Source organism: Amphibalanus amphitrite, unplaced genomic scaffold (genome assembly GCF_019059575.1).
Source record: "Amphibalanus amphitrite isolate SeventyFive unplaced genomic scaffold, NRLGWU_Aamphi_draft 000384F_arrow, whole genome shotgun sequence".
Lineage (NCBI taxonomy): Eukaryota > Metazoa > Arthropoda > Thecostraca > Balanomorpha > Balanidae > Amphibalanus > Amphibalanus amphitrite.
This window is the reverse complement of record NW_024881878.1, coordinates 135799-156461: the sequence shown is the minus strand read 5'-3', so window position 1 is coordinate 156461 and position 20663 is coordinate 135799. Positions and strand designations below refer to the sequence as shown.

Below are 20663 nucleotides of genomic sequence, written 5' to 3'. Positions count from 1 at the left end.
TAATGTGCGAATAATATGTTAAAAGTGGGTTTAAAAGTGGCTAAAATACAGAATGATAACACAACTTCCATTGAACTTGATGAACTGAACTAAATCAACGATCATTGTGGGAATATTTCGGATGACACCGCTCTAGCTCAGCAATATTTTAATATATTTTTGACACGCATGTGAAGCATATCTTCTGCGAACGGCCGCTAAAATTGCTCGCACCGCTGCAGCGATCACAGTCACATCCTAACTCAGCGCCGAAATTGGACATTATCCAATCACGTCTGACAGCGTCGGCTGGATAAATAACACTGTTGAACGGATCATAAACGCACAGCTCCTGATTGTGATTTATCCCACTTTTGTGCCACGCACACGCTCCGGTTTTGCGTCAAGCAGGACTCCTCCCTGCCCGTTTCTGGTCCTTATCCAAATCGCAGCACGCCGAAAATTCCAGCATCGCCCCCACAGAGCTGGCCATTTCCGGCGGTGTTTGAATCTGCTCTAGTCAATATATCACGGCAGCGGCATATGGTCTCTGGTCAGGGCCGATGGTCCTCGGCGGTCCGCCGCGGTCCGCAGTGGTCCCCGTCCCCTTCCGCCGGGACCGTCACACCCGCCCGTGGCGGAACTTTGAAGACTTTGTGCACATTCCGATGGGGCTGACCACAGCTGCCGTCGGGAGGGCTCTCTTTGTGGGCCGACTGGCTCCGATCGGCGACCGTCCGTTGGCGTCTTGACCGGCCCATTCACCCCTCTGCCCGCCCGCCCCTGTCCACCGCGAGGGGCGGCCCCCGGCGCCTTGTGCGGTTATATATGGGACAGCGTCGGCCGCGACGCCGTATCCCCGCCGCTGATGAGCTTCGCGTCGGTCTGGAGGCGCGTCTGTCGAGGGGCGATATCCTTCAGTGACCAGAATCTCTCCCCAGCTGGATCTTCATCCCTTCACCTATCCCCCACCTCGTCTCCACCCTCGCCGGAGACGGCGCGGGCATGCGAAATATCGCCCTGGAGAGGAACAACAGCTGGCTGGAAATCAATCAGCGTCGTTGCCGATGCCATTGGGAGCCGATGGGGAGGTTAAATTTAAGCCCTAATGACTGCGGCGGCCGGGGACCACCGAGACGAGCGGGACGGGGTGTCGAGTAGACAGGGGACTGGGAGAGGGGCAACCGGCCAACGGAAGTCTGCTGCGACAATATCGACAGCTGAGAGGGCAGAGCTGATTTGGTGCATGGACATTGGACAGAGGGGCATAAACTATTACCTGATTTTGTGCGAAATGGCTGAGCTGTTGTCATATAAATGAATATCTTTGTGAAAATTTGGTATTATTTTTGTCATTTTTATCTTCCTCATTTTCACTATTTGTTCCTCATTTCTATTGTAGCTTTCCTCATTATTTGTTTTTAAATTTATTGAAATAAATTATTTTATAGAACGTTACACTTACCAATGGGTGCCTACTGGGTATTTCGTATTTAGTTCACCGTTTCCGTATTGCTGGTGAACGACCGATTGATATTTCCGCGAATAGCAATCGTTCCACTTATTGCACGCGCACTGCTCATGCATTCCGGGGAAAAACGGTAGCTCATTGCATTTCGCGCTTGGCCAATCAAGTAGCCACGCGGTCGGAAGGCAGCAGGGAATATCATGCGCCCGGGTAAGTCAAATAGAGTCGTGCTGTCGGCGAGGCGGACCGGCTCGGAACGACGTGGCGCGCCGCCGAGCGTTGCCTGACAGTCGCCGTTTTCGCAGATAATTACGATGACATGCTCGCTTGGTATATGAGCAACTACCGCACATTATGGCACCGAGGAATTCAGCTTCCGTCACGATCACAGCATAAAGCTCGTCATTATGAGACCCTTTTTTTCCTTTTGAGAGCATTTAGATCATTTTCAACGAATATCAGGTCATATTAGCTGCGAGATGTTGCAGAACAGTGACTATCTATAATATTAAATGTGCAAAAAACGGAACCGGTCCGGTGTAGCGCCAGCTGAGCGTGACGTCACAGACGGCTGCTGGAAAATGTCTGTTTCGCGGCACGCGCCGTCACTCGCGCGTTTTTGTGTGGCGCGGGAGGGGCGACACGGGGGAGGCGCGTGCACGGGCGCGCGCGCGGCAGCGGACAGCGCCCAACAAAAAGCCCAATCAACCGCGGCAGAGCGAGGGGTGCCGCGATGGCGGTGTCGACTGTGGCTGTGCGTCTGATGGGGAGGAGCTGGGCGGCGGCGGCGGCCATGGCGGGATGGGCCCACGGGTTTGCTATGAAATGACATATCCGCTAGTTTGCTATAATCCATATTGAAAAATGCGTCCAAACATATCTAAATTTATTCAAAGTTTGCTATATAATGCATAACCTTTCTGGAAAAGTTTTTAGTTTCACGTATGTTTCAAGATAACCAGATTACGCAATATGAGCAATCGGATAACCGATAACCTACTCTTCCAACAAAGCCCTTCCCCCTTACCACCCGTTTGCCCACCCTAACTTTAGCCACGTCACTGCCGGTGCTCTCCCAGGCGCTCCGCGATTCGACCCGGCATCAGAGGAGCGCCGGAGAGTGGCCTCAGCGAGAGCATGCAAATGTAAACATGGCCGGAATCATTAATCTCGCCGCATAGAGGAGCCGATGAAAGGAAAACAAAGAAAAAGATAATAGGGAGGAGGCGCACATAATGGAAGATGATAGGGGGAGGGAGGCGGGGCGGCGGCGGAATTTACCGCTCATGTTGAGCGCTGCTTCGATGCTATGGTAGACTCTCATTCTTGTCCGATCTATGAATATCAAGTGATCATTAAACAATGAATTGATCTCTGAGCTCAGAGCTAGCCTTTTACTTCGGGTGGCGTCATTATCTGTGGGCGGCTTAATTCCGAGGCTATTAGGCGAGAGCCTCATTGAACACTTGAACAGAATTGAAAAAAAATAACATTGCTCAATGCTCATGTTTTACTGATTGCTGATTCATATACCTCTACATACCAACATCGTACCTGACCTAGTTCCCGAGATATAACGTTTTACTTTTAGGGCCACTATGCAATTCGCCAAATTCGAGTGTCCAGTCCAGGTATGTAGAGGTCTATGGCTGATTGCTCAGTGCTCATGTTATACCGATTCGGTATAATTTTGAAATTTTATATTTGAAATGGATTTCGACGCCACAGCGAAATTGAGTCTCTCTCTCTCTCTCTCTCTCTCTCTCTCTCTCTCTCTCTCTCTCTCTCTCTCTCTCTCTCTCTCTCTCTCTCTCTCTCTCTCTCTCTCTCTCTCTCTCTCTCTCTCTCTCTCGGTGTGAACCCGGTGTGAACCCGAAATGGTTTGCGAACTATCTGTCAGGCCATACGCAACAAGTGCAGATACGCCGCAGTGACGGAAGCGTGTGTTTCTCACAGACAAAGCTAAACAGTATCGGTGTGTACCAGGGCGGGTCGCTCAGTTGTGCATTGTACACGCTGTACACAAATGACCTCAGTCTGTACGTACCTGAATCTGTGACCGTTGTGCAGTTCGCCGACGACACACAACTCCTGGTAACGGGTAAGAAGCAGGACATTCATAGCATGGTGGAGACGATGGAGCAGGCACTGGACTCTTTATATCACTGGTACTGTTCTCATGGAATGAAGTTGAACGCGACTAAAACACAGATGATCGTGATTGGAACGCCGGCTATGCTGCGACATATGCCCGCCGTTCAGCTGAAATTCTGTGGAGCGGCTGTAAACGACAGCAGAGTAGTGAAAAACCTCGGCGTCATCATCGACAGACACCTGACCTACCAGTCACATATTGACGAGATGACACGTAAATGCAACGGCGTCCTCGTTGCGCTGAGCCATGCGAGACATGTGATCCCAAGGCGTGCGCTGAAGCCAATAGTTCAAGCTCTTGTTATATCAATCGTGAGATATTGCATGTCAGTGTACGGGACTTGTGGCCAGACCCAGTTACACCGCGTTCAGAAGATTCTGAACTTCTGTGCACGTGTAGTGTCCGGGAAACGAAAACGGGACCATATCTCCGATGTATTCCATGATATGGGGTGGTTCACTGCATCTGAGATGGCGATGTACTGCCGCGTGTGTAGTTTGCGCAGCGTTCTTGTCAGTGGTCAGCCCGAGGAAATAGCCGACACGCTCGGTCAGACGGCGAGACAGAGACACGCTCATGATACGCGACGCGCCTCTGAACTTGCTCTCCCACGCATCCGAACGGAAGCGGGACGACGCAGGCTGTGCTATGGGGCTGTGCAAGCTTTCAACCAGCTCCCAGTTACCGAGCCAGGTGTGTCATTCAAACACCAGCTAAAGCAGCATATTTTTAATATAAGGAGTGTTTAAAAACATCGTCACGTGCATCCGTGTGGCCACTTTGGCTTTGGCCGACCTCTTCCTGTTTTTTAACGTTTGAATTGCTGACGTGCGATTGTGAAAAACCATGTGTGTTAATGTGGATCTTTCGCCAAATAAATCTGAAATCTGAAATATCTCTCTCTCTCTCTCTCTCTCTCTCTCTCTCTCTCTCTCTCTCTCTCTCTCTCTCTCTCTCCTCTCTCTCTCTCTCTCTCTCTCTCTCTCTCTCTCTCTCTCTCTCTCTCTCTCTCTCTCTCTCTCTCTCTCTCTCTCTCTCTCTCTCTCTCTCTCTCTCTCTCCTCTCTCTCTCTCTCTCTCTCTCTCTCTCTCTCTCTCTCTCTCTCTCTCTCTCTCTCTCTCCTCTCTCTCTCTCTCTCTCTCTCTCTCTCTCTCTCTCTCTCTCTCTCTCTCTCTCTCTCTCTCTCTCTCTCTCTCTCTCTCTCTCTCTCTCTCTCTCTCTCTCTCTCTCTCTCTCTCTCTCTCTCTCTCTCTCTCTCTCTCTCTCTCTCTCTCTCTCTCTCCCTTTCCCCCTTCAGTTCCTGTGCACTCGTGCGGAATCCCTGGCCACGTGTCCTTCTGTGTCCAGTGTGTCCTGTCCGTGCCCTCGGACAGTGGGGGAAAGGGTCACAGGGGCGCGATTCACGCCACCCACAATAGTCAAACCGTTCGCGGCGCCTTTCATGTCGAGGGGGATGGAAACTAGAGAGGAAAAGAGGGAGGGTGAAGGCAACCGAAGGCAACGACAAATTCCTGTAATGTATGCGAGTCCGGCTAGTGCCTAATGTACATCTATCCATGCGTACTGTGCAAGATGACAAAAGTTATTCGATAGAGCCTTCATCGAAATATCATCCTAGCAGGGTTAAGGGGATTGGTTCAAATTGTCCAAATTATTTCAACCAAGTTATTTCATATAAATGCCATTCAAGAGTCTGTGAATTGGCTACCACGTAGTAACGCCAATTTCGGTTGTGTCTGACTTTTGTAATGTTCGGAGTCTAGACTGCGTGATGAAGAGAAAGGAGGTGCAAGTGATAACAAGATGAGCCTCTCACTCCACGAATACGACCCTTCTAATCATCCCCATCCCACACCGGCCGAAGGAGAGGCGGGATGACGACAGGCGACCCGACCTGACCCGGCCTGACCCGACCCTGAGCATTGCGGCCACATGTTGAGTGGTTTTGAGCCGCTCGAACCACTGAGGTTATCCGTGTCGGCCACACTTCATAGCCCAACTGTGAGATTCACTGCCGCGAAGAACACATAAAACGAATGCACAGATTGTTAAAATGACTTAATTAAATAACAGAAAGGTACACGACTGGTTTCAAACACAGTGGTGCATGCTAGACTGACCTGTTTGAACTGTTCCTCGTAGTTCCACGGTGCCTGCGTGTTCCCCGTGCCGGTGGCGGCGGCCGGCTGGCGAGGCGAGTGGCCCGACGAGCTGGTCGGCGGGCTGGCCGCCTCGCGGGCCGGCGGCGACGCGCTGCTGGCACGGCCGGCAGCGCCGCCGTAGCCAGCCAGACCGCCGAGGCCGGGCAGCGGCACCAGTGACGGCGGGTTGCTGGCCATGGAGGCGGCCAGCAGCGACTGCGGCGACAGACGGTGACGCGGCAGCGACGACGGATCGGCCGACGCGCGAGGCTGAACCGGCTCCCGCAGACGAAAGTCGGGCGCTTCGTTATCATTGGTATCCTGAGGGATACGGCACGATTTCATTTGACATTTGATTGTCATTCATCTATATAACATCACAAATATGCGTAAAAATTGCCTTCCCCTTCCATGGATAAAAGTAAGAAAGCCGCCAGCGACAAAGAAGAGTTCCTCCAGTCCCTCATGCAGGGATCCCTCATCTACGAAGCTCCAAAAGACACTCAAAGTCAAATATCCCGTCTAGGTCCACCACCTTCCCTGACACCCCATCTCACCTTCCTGCTCCTGACGTGCGTCACGTTGGCCACCTGCTGCTTCAGCTTCTCCAGCACGTCCTGGCTGCAGGAGTCGTCATTGGTCTCCGCTTCAAGCTCTGGGTCGGAGCGTGGGGCCGGGGAGTGCTCTCTTGAGCCTGCCGAGCCACCGTCAGACATGTTCCCCTGCCGGGAGGAGAGCATGTTGCTCAGCGAGGTGTGCGCTGTTGTGAAGGGAAAGTCTCAAGACGTCAGGTCAGGGAAGCCTCCAGACATGGGTACTTACGCAGAGGGTGGGTGATATGACAGAACTGGACACAAGAAAAGTGAACTGCAAGACTCCATTTAGAATCCGCCATATCACGAGAGAAGTTTAAACGCCCACATATTTTAGACAAGTTATACCCCAATGCAATACGAAGGTAACGTTTCGATTCTGGGATCTCTGGAGGCGAGGTCATGTCAAGAAGCTCCATTGCGTCACTCCAAGCGACTAATGCTCTCTGACCTACAAGTGGCGTCTCACATATCAAGATTGTACCATGTTCTGCGGATATAACCGGTGTAATCCGGCTCTGTGTGAGGATTACAGCTGGGCGACATCCGCTAACGCTGCTACCCCTCCGGTGGTCCCGTGAGTGGCTCCTCCTTGCACAGGACGTATACGCCCACGGGCGGGAGCCGAGACTCGACAATGGATTCACTGCGGTTGGACGACACGGTGATACCATGCGAGTCATCTCGCAGTACCAGTGAGTCGCTGGTCACTGGACACTGGTGGTGACTTCTTGTGATTTGGGAGCAGCTTAGTCGACTTGGAGTGATCCAGAGTAACTCATTGAAACTTGGAGTGAGTCAGTCTAACTCAGGGTGACCCGCAGAGTCTCAGTAGCTCGCTGCTGACTCGCGTCTAGCTCAGACGTCTCGCAGGCTCCCAGTCATCTCAGCACTGACCAGGAACCCTTCTCTCCCGCGGTGCGTCTCACGGACCGGACCACCGCGCCAGGTCGTGACGCGTCGATCGCGGCACATCACGCGCACGGCGTCGGCCGCCGGGGGGCGCCGCTGTCGACGATAAACAACCGTCTGCGCCGCGGCCCGTAATGACTGTCGAGATGGCGGGCCAGCTCCATCTCTGATGATAATTCGGGGCGGAGCCTACGGAGGCGCCTGCTGAGTAATGCCACGCGGAATTAATCTTGGCCGGTTTTGTTTGTTTCTGATGCGGCAGCCATTAATCTCGGGCTGGGAGGTGACGCTGCTGGTGTCGCTGGTGTCAGGATGCTAAAGGCGTGTGAATACGGGTCGAGCGCGGCGACCGGCGCGGTCCGAATGAAGCGACCAAGATGATAGAAAAATTGAGTTGACAGGACAAAATTCTACTGGTTTCATGCCTGCACAGTGCACAGTGCACATTGCATAGTACGTATGAGTTCTCAACAGTTCTTTAGAATTCAGAATGACAGTTTTTGTTACGATAAGAACGCATTTTGCCATTTATTTTATCAGGAAGGGCTAATGTGATAACGATAAGTCAAAAAGTAATTGACTTACGGAGATAGTCTTATCAATTGATGATTTTGATTATATCTACCTGTTGACCAATCCATCAGACCATGGCGGCATTCTCCGGCGTCGCTGGCCGGTAAAATTCAATCACCCATTGTCAGTGGCCAGGTCGCCGGTGGCAGGCAGGGCGGCAATATCGCCCTGACAACCGTTAGGTGGCTCGGCTGGGCTCGTAAACACGCTGCGCACAATACGCCACCGCCGATACATCCCTGTTTATTCAATTCTATTCAGCGATCCATCTCGCATCCCGTTAGGTTAATTCTCATCCGGTCCAGTTGCCACACGCTCGCCGGTCCGCCGCCACCGCCACCGCCGGTCGGCCGGCTCAGCGCCGCCGTCTCGCCGTCGCATTCCAGCGGCGCGGGAGGTCCGACAGGTACGCTTCATTCAATCAAACAGCGCGCCCGTGTCTATAAATTTCACCGGCTAATCGGCGTCGTCTGTCTTGTCAGCTGCCTCGGCGGGCGGCAATAAAGAAATAAAATCACCTCAGGTACGGGACGACCGCCGGCAGCCACCGTGTGTCTCGCATCATGGGAAAATCGGATCGGCAGCGGCGCTGGCCGGCCGGCGGAATCTCGTTGACATTCCGGCGCAGTTTGGGCCGTGCTGAATTGATTTATTTGTCGTTATTTAGTGGGCGGTCGGGCTGCCGTGAGAGCCGCCCTCAGGAGTCTGCCACAATCCTTTTCTCGCGCGCGGGAGCTCATTACCATGCGGGGCGCAGGGGGTGATCGGTGATACCCGGAGCTGCGCCCGTTCGCTGGATTGGTCACAGCTCGTTCGTCACATCGGCTACACGCCGGCATATTCCAATGAGATTCTCACGCGCCGCCGAGTCCCAATCTGAATTCAAATATGCAGGAAATGTGTGAAATACGGGCAGCCGACAGCGTCACGGGCCAGGTGAGGCCCATCTGCCGCAATCGGAGGGGTGGGGATGGGAGAGCCCCCGCCAGAGGGAGACACATGGCAAGGCGGAACGAGAGAATTACTTAAAAAAGGAAAACATTTTCTCCTTAATGTCTTTTATCTAAGAACTTTTATAAAAATTGTTAGGAAAATGGCAAAAGTTTTTATTCAAAAACAAATATCTGGCCGTCGGTACCTAAACGAAATTTCAGACTCAATCTGCTTTTGGACACTGGACAGGTCATAATAACAAAAAGAACGTCCTGAGGACTACAAAAAATATGATATTTTACATCTCCGCTACCTAGCAGCGAATTTTCCTGCTCCGATCCCCTGATATCTGTCCGTGTCGGCCATTTTCCGCTGCCAGCCCGCTGTCTGTTTGCCGCTCTCTGCCAAGAACAAAAGCCAGCTCGCAGGCGGAGGCCCGCCGCCAGCTGGGTGCGTCCTGATAAATGATTACGCTCCTCTCGGCCGGTGTATTTTTGGTGGCGCCGCGGCTCGAGACGTGGGCGCGAGAGGGGAGGGACGGCAGGCCCCACCGGTGGGGTTTCGACGCCCCACCCCAGGGCCTCCGCCGGCTGCGCCGCCGCCGCCGTCGTCGCTATTTCCGTCTTGTGTATTTATATATCGCCCGATCGCGCCGTGGGCCGTCGATTTGTACGCACCATCAAAGTCGTACACAGGGGGGCGGCAGGCGCCGACGTCAGCCGCTGTGTGTGGAGAGGGGAGGGGTACCCAGCACCCTCCCCACCACCCGCTGGCGTGGGGAGGGGAGTGGTTTCTCGCCCCTCCCCGGCCCACGGCTCCCGCAGGCGTGGAAACGGCCCAAGGCTATTCTGGGCGACCGGGGGGAGTTTGATGGAAGCCAGATTGGCGCAGTGATTTTGACAAACTGGCCAGCAGGCGTCGATTGCCAGATAGGCGGACTGATGCCAGACAGGGTGACTGGGGACACGCAGAACAGGCGCCAGAACTGGTGACAACGACTCGGCCGATTATGAGGTGAAGAGTGGCGGTAGGTCGTTGAGTCGCCAGTGTCGAGGTGTTAGCTGCGCGACTCGCTGACATGGGCAGCGAATGATGACGCGGGGCGGCGAATGATGACAGGGGCGGAAGGAGACCAGGCGTGACATGTTGAGGATGAGCAGAAGGATGTGTTGAAGGACGTCATCCATGACATGGTGACGGCAGTAGATTCTGGAATAACGTGAGGGGGACGAGGAGACGTCACGTTACTATATAGGAAACAACGAACAGCAGTACAGATGCTTCATCATCAAATAAGCTATCACATGTTGGTATTTTTTTTCTTGTCGATATGCCATATGCTAATAACTCCAGGTTTATCATATATTCACCACTTTATAATTTAAATTTTTATCGAAAATCATAACTTCGTCCCCACCACCGAGCCCTCAGTTGCTAGTCCCATGTGGACTGTGCAGACCAGCTGCTGCCTAACAGCGCCCGCTCTCCAGCAGTTCGCCCCTTCTGTGGCCTTCGTGGCCGCCTGACACGCGTTCTCAGCCAAAGGAGGTGAATTTATTGCTCAGCGGATTATATAGATGCTTGAAAAATGTATCAAAAGGTCCTGTCGACGGCTCGCTTTGTGCGTTTTGGGGCGAGAAGGTGTTGCCGCATTGACACTGGCTTTGCGGTCTGAAAGAAATCTGAATATGCAAATATCGGCCAGGTGTTTTCAAAATGAACCCGGTAGTTTTCGGTGTGACAAATTCATTAATCGGCGCGGAACTGCAGCGCATATCTCAGCTTCCCAATTCTGCGGATAGAGGCGTTGACGTCATGGGTTCTGGGTCTCAGAAAAAAAAACGGCAGACGAAGTTCCGTTCTTCTGAAAGCCAATCGCCATGGTTGAAATGAGACCAGCTACCGACAAGACTGCAACAAATGTGATCCGTTATCGAGTCAATAAGTTAGATTGATTGACTTTTCTTCTGAATCTCTGTTCTGTTTCCACTTACGTCATCCTCTGTGTGCTGCTGAAGCTGCTGATGCTGATGCTGCAGAAGTTGCCGGTAGTGCGCCGCCGCTCCCCACACAGCGCTGTTCAGACCTCCACTCTGAAGCACAGAGCACACCGAGGTCAGGTGAGGATTCAGGTTAGAGCGTGGCAGAAGAGTTCATAACGAATGCTCCGAGAGCAAGCCTTCCCAAACCACCGCCCTTCAACTTCCATCGCCCAAACTGTTGACACCAACTTCAATGGTGAAAAACTATCTCATTAATATAGAATGATCCAATTAATTAGCATTCTGCGGTGAGAGTGAGTGAGCGGGTGGCGAAGCCCGTCAGTTGGCTCAGTAGGGGGCCAGGGAGGCGGCACCGGGCGAGGAAGGGGTCAAAGGTCACAGCGCACACTGCCGGTGAACCTCCCCTCCTCCCCTCTCCCCTCCCACGCACCCCACCCACAGCCCAGCAGACGGGTAGGCGCGGCAGGCAGGTCTGGGGAGGTGGACGAGCAGACGCCTGAGAGCCAACGTGGCTAGGCGAGGCACCACCGGGCAGACGCACGGGCGCGGCACGGATTCCGTGTCGGCTCGGTCACGAGAGCCCCTGGCCGTGACCGAGTCGGCAGCCGACGAGCGGACGTCGCTTGTTCTACCAGCACGCTCCGGTTTATAGCGGCCGGTTTATAACAAGAGTTCGGATGAAGAAGCGTGGGCGGCGACCAAAGGCTTGGGCGTGCAGCACAGCACCGACTATCAATGGTAAAGCTCACTGAGCGCTAGACATCGATGACATTGACTCAATGCTTGGTTATAATAAACAGAAAAACAATGCCCAAATATAAGCACGTTAATGGCACTTCCGTACAAGACTGGTGGTAGCGGTACTCGCCAGTTTATGAATAGGTTTTCGGGTACGAGTCTGGGCTGGGCGGCTGCCGACTAGGAAACAAAGTCAAAGTTAGCCGAACAAAGCCAGTCGGTCCCAACCAGTTCTGAATTAACGCTGTCCAGCCCGCTTGACCGCCCGAATCCCTAGCTTGGTCCACTACCTTTGGAGCGGACCCTGGAATAATTACGGAACAATTGTGCCTGCTCCGGCCGACGCTGACAATTGAATAGGAAAGGTGGCGATTTATGTTCCTAGTCGGACGATCGTCGGCGATCGGTCGATGGATGGAGTTCCTCAGGGATCGGTAATGGCGCCGCTCATCTACGCACGCATCGCGACGGACGACGAAAATTAGAGCCGGAGACGGAATGAGGAGCGTCTCGGAATGGGAGATTCGGAGATTATGCCTGAGAAGCTTGGCAGTTTCCTTGGTGAGGTGAACGGAGGCAGGGTGCTTCACACCGGGTGTCGAATCTGGTTCGAACTGAGACGATTGTCTGACGAGCAGGTGTGGCTGGCCACTCGGGCTGGAGGGAGGGCTAGAGAAAAAGAAAACGATTTTAACAACAATCAACAGTGACAACACAGAATATGATAGTGTGAAAGTTTCAAAGGCAGAATAGATTGTTCACCGTAAATCTCTTCAGTGGACAATCCCATAAAGATTGAAGCGCCCGTGTCCTGATAACCACCCAATTTACCTAAATCTATCACTATTTTTTATCCACGCAAACAATCAAGTTCGTTATCGTTCTTCTGAATCACACATAGATTCATGATAGACAGCCAGCACGGGGTCAGTACCTATGGAAAGCCGCGAGGGCGAGTGTTGAGTGATTTTCCAAAGAGTGCCAATCGGCAGAGATCAGGACCCTCTGAAAGGGGGCGGATAGACAACGAGATCTGAAGAGCCGCCCCCAGCTCCCTGAAGAGGCTGTGACGCGGCATAATAGCCGCTGGGATAATCCTCAGAGGAGGCTTATCGCAGGAAATTGTGGTCCTCCTCGCTTCACCACAAACACCGTGTGTGCTACTAAAATGGAGGGAAGGATGTGCTGACAACTGGGATGAGAGAGAAGCGCTCGGCTGAGGGCTGAGAGGAGAAAGGGAGATATAGAAACATAGAAAAAGAAAGGAAGGGAAAGAGACAGATGGCGAAGGAGAGGGATAGAGACCGTGCAAACCTTGTTGGATTCGAGAACGTGGATGAATTAGCAGTTAAACTCCTTCCAGAACATAGACTGATTGGTTGCAAGTGTTTTCATTCTCAGGTTGTCAGGAAATGGTCGAACATATTGTCACTCAGAGTGACACTGGGAACGAATCAATGGCACCAGTGCAGTCCGGTGTTCCCAAAGCTTGCTCAAGTTTGCGGAGTGTTCTCGGGGACCCCGTCCATTGACCATAGGTGACCTTCCCACTTCCCAGGCCTGTCGGACGTTCGGCAGCGGCACTGGATATAGAGGGGCATAGGTGGGGCAGCGGGGGGGGGGGGGCGTTCAGAGACCCGTGTGCCTCAGCCTGGGGTCGGCCGAGTGATTTAAACCCGACTGCCCTATAATTTGCCGGACGCCCGACCGTCCGGGGCCTCTACCGTCGGTGACACCCGGGGTTGGTCCGGCGCCGGTCCGCGCTAAGCCGCTCCGTCCACGGGCCAATGCTAACAAGGTGCACACGCCGATCCGCGCCCAGATAGGGGATCTATTATCGGCCGGCGCTCCTTGGCCGCACGGCGACGCATTGTGGCCCGGCGGGGGGCGCCGGCCGCCGAAATTGCATCATTTGGTAGCCGGGTGGATCAAAGCCGGTCCGCCGCGGACAGGGCTACTGCCGTGCTCTGTGGCTGGCCCGGTACTACTGTGCGATCTTTGGACACATCTAACGAGCTCCCAGCCATGTCAGCCCGAGCGCTAGTCACTGGGCGCCATTCGATTCCGGAAGAGCTCGTGCAATCATTGCAAGCTACATTTACATATCGATCAGTCCGTCTAGCTATCTGCAGCTGTCGACCTACCATTGCCAGCCCTAGCAGCTCACAGCTCGCCATGTGGCCGCGATTAACAACTTCTCGAAACCACCGGCGGGTTTTTACGCTCAATTTCGGGGCCGCCGGGGGTGGCCGAGGCGATTTGATCGGCGGCGGGTGCGTGCGCCGCCCCCATCGCCGCCGCCCAAATCGTCCCTCCGTCAATGACACCCAGCAGACGGTGCCACCGTCGTGCTCGGCTCTCTAATTGCATATATGATTGCCGAAATTGGCTTAACGGCGCCTCAAGGGCGCGCTGTGGGCAGCGGATGTCGGCATGGTGGCCATCCGACAACCAGGGCGGCCATGATGGTAGGCGGGGGCGGCGGGGTGGGGGAGGGAGGCGGTGGGGGCGGATGGGGAGGGAGGGGGCGACAGCACGACGGGGCTCTTCGGGATCAGGCGAGACCAGGGGATTGATCGCAAGGATAGGGATACATAATTATGTCCTTTCTTATATACCCATTATCTTCCGAGCGGCGAGGGAAAGAGCATAGGGCCGCGAAGATAGATGTCCATAAATAGCAAAATTCTGAATAGTTCTCGTCTGACAGGATCCTCATCTTCAATTGATGAATCTATTCGATGACCAGAGAGCATCTGCCGTTGCTTTGGCGACAGATCCGGGTTGCGATGCTCGCAAGGGTTCAGAGTTGATTGGCAAGCGGCAATCTTACACGCACAAGCCAAATATAATCACATTTATGATTGGTGTCCACTGCTGGCTAGCGCTTTTCCGCTAACATGATCTGGCCCAATTTCGCTGGAGATATTACCTGCTGTGGATGGTCTTTATTTGCGCGAGTAAGCTGCGAATACGATCTGAGCGGACTGATTGGGTTGGTGGAGCATCACGGTCACAGAGACGGAGGAAGAACATGATCCGGCGGGTTCAATTTGCAGCAGCACCTTTATCCTAAACTATATCCTGAAGCTATTCTCCTTTAGGAAATGCCTCTAAGATATAGAATAGGCTCAAAAATAGTATAAAGTGCCACTTGATATAAAATGAAATGACCCCCTTCTTGGTATGCCGCATCATGTGGGCCCTGGGCAGTGAAGCGTTATACGAATTTAGAGAATGGCAAATTAGTTGTATGCAGCAATAAAATCTGACACACATTACCAGAGGCACAGACTAGAGGTAACCATGCGGTCACGTTCAACGGAGGAGGGCTCAAAAAGTTTAGAAAAACGCTCATTTAGGCGGATCCATTGGGATGTCCTCGCACCATTGTGGGTATGCCTGGACCTGTTATCTGTTCACCATTATCGCAGATTGTGTGTTTACGTCATTGGGTGACTCAGTGTGTGCTATGACATGACATCGGACCTATGTGCCGAGTTAGCACTGATATACTCCAGCCGAGTGTCGCACAAACAACATTGGCTCATCCATATCAGCTGCACCTCTCCACATCCAAACGAGGGTCAACGGTCGCGACGGGCCATTTGTAAGCGGTGGACCGGACGGGGGTCCTCAGAGCAGCTTCAGCAGACGGCTGCCAAGGGTCCGGGTGGCTGCAGCTTTGAATCGAACTTTACTCCAGCCATCATCACGGCTAGAGGTCACAGCTGATTTTACAGCAGGTTACCTAACCAGCATCAGTGTTGCTTATCATTGCTGCTGTCCTACAGCCACTTCCAAAAAACAAACAGTGAATATTGCAAGTTGCAACTCAAAGTACACAGTTCTTTATATAAGCTGTTCCTTACAACATCTTCCACCACTGCAGTTCCACTTCCAACACCGGTCAGCACATCGCACAGTGGGGATTTTTCCGATCTAGCACGTATTTATTCGTAGAGGGCAAACCATAGGTAGAATTGTAGCCAGATTGTGCACAGATGTTGGCTGGTGTGTCCTGGTGAGAATTTTACCTGTAAATGTGCATAATCAACATAGTATAGGGGGTTCAATTGGACCCCCCGCTCAGCCGTTTGGCCCCTGATCAAGCTAGTGCTTCGCGGAAAAGTCAAGCGTGCTGCCTATGACGAAATTAGGCCGAATATATCCAATTTCAAAGTCCAAGGTCATAAGCTGACTTTCCAAGTCAGTTTAATGACCCAACTAAAGTTGGGAAATCGAGACCTCTTGAAACTTCGCAAAGTTAGGGTGTTACGGGGTATTTTGGGGTGCTGATCACGAATTTCATGTTAGTTTTGATCACAGACGATGTCTTTATGCATTTAGGCCAGGTCGGGTCAGGTCAGATTAGATCAATTAGTAGGCGTCCTGCCGGCCATCCATAGAAGTGTCACCTACTACTGATAGCTTCGTAACATGGAACGAAGGCACTAGAACTACTTCGTAAATATTCAAATGGCTGCTAAAATCGAAATCAGCACCAAAAACTACCCTAGAAACAAGTAAAACTCGAAAAAGTGAGCCAAGGTCATCAAAAGGTCAATGACCTTGACTTGACCTTCACGTGACCTTGACACCCACCATTATGCATGGCACCAACATCATTTCACATATTTGAACGTTTAAAGCCACAAAAAGACTGGAAACCACGGATAATGTGAGCTGGCATACGCCGAATCGCGATTCCGGCCAAACATGGTCTCGAGAAATATGCCACAGGTCAAAGGTCAGTTGGGTCAGAGTCATGAAATTTTTAGGTTAGATGTAAAATTGATGATCTCGAGGGTACCGAAAGTTTCGGCGCAATCGGCCGCTTTTTGCGCGAGTAATTTGCGGAAAACCATGGGGTTTTATCCGACCCCTTCCCCCTCCCCCTCCCCACAAGTGCGATGGTTAATAAGGTTACGGTATGTATAATTTACGCTTGTCATCCTATTCCTAATGAATGTGTCTCAGAAAATATGCATCATATAAATCACGAAGTAAAATTATTCGCCTATGTCCGGAACATACCTATATCGTGCTGTTTGCCCTAGCGCTCCTCGAGTGGGGTGTTAAGATACTCTAATGTGAATATTCCGTGTTCAGGCAAGTTTCGGCAGCCAAACTAGGCGTTGTCTTGTGCAGAAGAAAGTGGCGAATTCGATAGGATATATTTCGGAGTGGAAAAGTGTGGAGAACATTGTTGATTTCCTACATTTATTTAGAATACCATTCCTTCAATATGGTGTCTGTAAGGGTTTTTGTAAAGGGCATTTTTGTGACCTTAGTAAGGTTGTGGCATATTTTCTGTTTGCCATTCCATTCTTAATAAAGGTGCCTTTCAGACGATATGCAACTTTAAGACCTCGCAAGATTAAAACCAACAGGACAGGACAATGATATTGAGCTATACTTTCGGGCCTTGCTGAGCCCATTGAGTAATCACGCATGAGTGTGAACTTTGGGAGCATTTTCCTAGTTTTGCTGTGGACATACAGATAAAACAATGCCATATATGAAAAATTCAGACATTTCTTAGCTCTACTGACACAAAAGATAAAAAAATCCAAAAAAATATTTTTTGAATTAATAGGCGCTAGATCGGAAAAATCCCCACTGTGCATCGGTCAGTCTTCAGCATCAGTTAGCACAAGGCACCTACCTCCCTACTATGATCAGCAATATGTCATGCACGAGTGACCGGGCTCCACAAACACTGGGGACTGCCTCGAGCCGCAAGAGCCACCTCTGCAGCGTTTCTTTACACATGGTTTCACTCCAGAGCGTCACACATATTACACCATGGTTTGTCTATTGGAAAACCATAGCGTTCACCAGCCAACCCGTCATCGGCCCCGCCCCAAACCACAACAGGCGGGTGCGGTGCATTCACCCGTCAGGCCATCGGGCCACGGCCGCCTCACCGACGTAGTCTGCCACCCATGGGTGTAGTTTTCCAAAAATCATTGGGGGTGCTCAATAGGATAAATTATAACAATAACACGTCAAATGTATATTTAAACACACAAAGCTTTCGGTATGAAAATACCTTGATCACTGTGTTAACAGAAATGAGGACAGAAATTCTGTCTTCTGTCCTCATTTCTGTTAACACAGTGATCAAGGTATTTTCATACCGAAAGCTTTGTGTGTTTAAATATACATTTGACGTGTTATTGTTATCATTTATCCTAACTGTCTTGGATATTCTACAGGTGCTCAGTAGCTTTCAGAAAGGCATTCCATAGTTTTTGTAGTTTTTTTAGCTGTTCTTTTTTACTGTAGCCATCAGGCATCATGCAAGAAATGATGTTAAATCGGTACGAGAGCTTGTTTTAATAGCGCCACTGTAAAACAATTTTGGCTCACCCAATGCATTAACCCGCGCGGGGCTGGGGTCTCCACTCTCCAGCCAAACGCGCGGGGCTGGGGGGATAAATTTTACCCCCCTGTTATCTCCCGAACTATTGGTCCGATTTAGAAAATTCAAAGGCCAATCGAAAGATCTCATCACGAATAACTAAAAACATGCACTTAATTTAAAGTTTGAGGTCAAGGTCAAGGTCAGGTCAAGGGTACAAATTGCAAGTTTCTACAGTATCGGCCTTGCACCGTAGTTGCCGAAGAATGGAGTCATGGACTGAGACTGATTGCCCAAAACGTGTTTGGTCCTGACCTTGGCCATAAGTTTGGCAGGCCAGATTTTGTACTGGACCATTTTGAGTCAACTTTGAGAAATACATAACGTACAAACTACAACGGTGGTAAAATCGTTGCTATAGGTATAACACAGTTTACCCGCTCCAGGTGTGAGGGAGGGGTGTGGGGCAATGAGTGCACTGACGTGGCGCCCTCGGAGGGCCGGTATGGGATTAAGGCTCAGCTACACTAAGGGCTTGTGTGGTGCCTTCAGTTATCGGTGGCACCCTCAGAATCACCGGCGTAGGGCCCTCAGAGCCGCCGGTAAGGGAGGCACCGGTGTGGGGCCGCCATGCAGGTGCCGGTGTGGGCGATCAGAGGTGCTAGTGTGATTCTCTCAGAGGCGCCGATGAGGGTCCTTACAGGCGTTGCTCCGGGCCCTCATAGACGCTGGTGTAGAGCCGTTACAGACGGGTGTGGGGCCTTTAAAGCTGCTGACGCGAACTCTCCACAAGCCGGCAGGGGGTCTCAGTGACCGGCAAGGGGTCCTTATTAGGCCGGCAGAAGTAGTCCTGCGGGGTCCTAAGAGACCGGCATGGTACTGTCAGACGCCGGTGGGGCCCTCAGGGTCACCGTTGTGGGGCCCTCAAGTCATCAGTGGGTGGCCTTTAGATGCGCAGGTGTTGGGTGAGTCCTCAGAGCCGCCGATATAGGGCTTTAATAGGCACTGGTGTAGGCACTCGGAGTTGGGGGTGTGAAACCCTCAGAGACACCGGTGTGGGCCCTCATAGGCACCGACAAGGGCCCCATAGTTGCCGTTATGGGGCCCTCAGAAAAATAAGTGTGGGACCATCACAGGTGGGAAATGCCCCTAGAACTTTCCCTCATTGGCCGGTAAGACCTCTCAGAGGCCAGTAAAGGCTGAAGCAGACTCTTTCCGCGTTCAGGAAATCGCATGCGAGAGCCTATTCAAAAACATTGTAATTCCTCTCGCATCAATCGCTCGCGGGAGGTGCGTGCGATTGATGCGAGCGTGCTTCCATGTATTTGAATAGGCTCTCGCATGCGATTTCCTGACTGCGGAAAGAGTCTGTTTCAGGCTTAACGGGCCTTTGGAGACCACCGAGGTGTCCTTAAAAGCCGCAAGAGGCCCTCAGAAGTCGGCGTGGGGCCCTTATGGAGACCTTAGTGTGGCTATTTAGGGCCCATGAGGTGCTCTAAAGAGCCCCACGGGGCCCTTCTGAGTAGAAATATGGCCATCGTTAACCCTAAGCGGTCAAATGGCGCCGCAGGGCCTCTCGGACCCAAGGGTCCCTTTGAACCCGATGGGGGGAGGGGAAACGTGTCCCCTTACACCCCTAGCTATGCCACTGTTTTATATGCATCATGTCAGGTATTTTAGGCTCGCCCCCCCCCCCAACTTGAAAATCGTTCCCGGGCCCCTGATAATATCAGATGTAATGTTAACACAAATATCATGCATCTTAATTTGTGGTGATTTATTCAATGTATATTCTCTTAGTCACTGAATTGAGTATGCAAAGTATTTGCATGATTCACTGGGCTCATTACAGTACTAGGAGATGGACATTCTGATTATTGAGGGCCTTGAGTCAGCTGGGAATGTTTTGAGGAGGCTGGGGGTGCTTTAAGAAGGCAGGGGGTGCTGAGCTCAGGATTGGGGGTGCTTGAGCACCCACAAAGAGATATAAAGTTACGCTTATGCTGCCACCCTTTCAGTTCCATCAATGTACTCTGAGATCCTATATCGATCCACAACAACTGAGTGTCTAACTATATCAGCGTTCACGACAGTCTCCCGCACTACCCTCCCCTTTGCAACCCCATGCAACATTTCCTCAGAAATATTGTCATGAGTGACCAGTGACTACCCCACAGGCTTCTACCACCCTGACCTTTCATTTATAACACTGTACTCACCACGGCTGTCTCTACGCCCGCCTCCTTGCCGCCGTCCATATCCGCAGCGTGGTTGATGAGCAGCGGCGACCCGTGCATCACCTGAGTCCCAGCTGCGCCACTCAGAAATACCGCCAGAGCCGGGCACCAGTCCAATCGGCCGCAACCCACCTTCGACCACCATCCGCCGCGACGGCCGCGACTACACTGAGGCGGCCGCCGCCGCTCGGCCGCCGGCCGCCGCCTAATCGGCCAATCAAACGCCGATCCGGCGGCCGCCGACCAATCAGAGGGCGCGCAGCCTGCCGGCGCGCACGATCATTCTTATATCAGGGTAATATCGGGGCAGCGACGCGGCGCCGCCGACGTATCAAAGCATCCACAATGGAGGGCTGTTGATTCGGGGGCGAGCCAGACGTCCTATTGGCTGCCGGCGTCCGCCTGAGGCGGCGCACAAGATGCGGCGATCAATACAGCGGTGGGTGGTCTGATCGACTGCTCTGACACTCTTTCCTACTCTCTCCTCTCGCTCTGTCTGTATACCGCTCGTCCCGGGAGGAGGCCAGGTGATGCGAGGTTGTCCTGGATCCACCGAGAGGAAAT

The 20663-nt window shown here is 52.2% G+C and overlaps 1 protein-coding gene across 1 annotated transcript in view; it reads right to left on the bottom strand.

Moving 5' to 3' along the window:
• LOC122390155 (AT-rich interactive domain-containing protein 3C-like) overlaps positions 1–20278 on the bottom strand; it is a 41459-nt gene extending 21181 nt beyond the window's left edge. Inside the window, exons 1-4 of the mRNA XM_043382838.1 lie at positions 20082–20278; positions 10749–10847; positions 6301–6465; positions 5723–6064 (exon numbers count right to left, since the gene is read on the bottom strand). Coding sequence (XP_043238773.1) covers positions 5723–6064; positions 6301–6465; positions 10749–10847; positions 20082–20159 — 684 coding nt within the window. The 5' untranslated portion in view covers positions 20160–20278. The remainder of the gene's footprint in view (positions 1–5722; positions 6065–6300; positions 6466–10748; positions 10848–20081) is intronic.
• Positions 20279–20663: the final 385 nt, after the last annotated feature.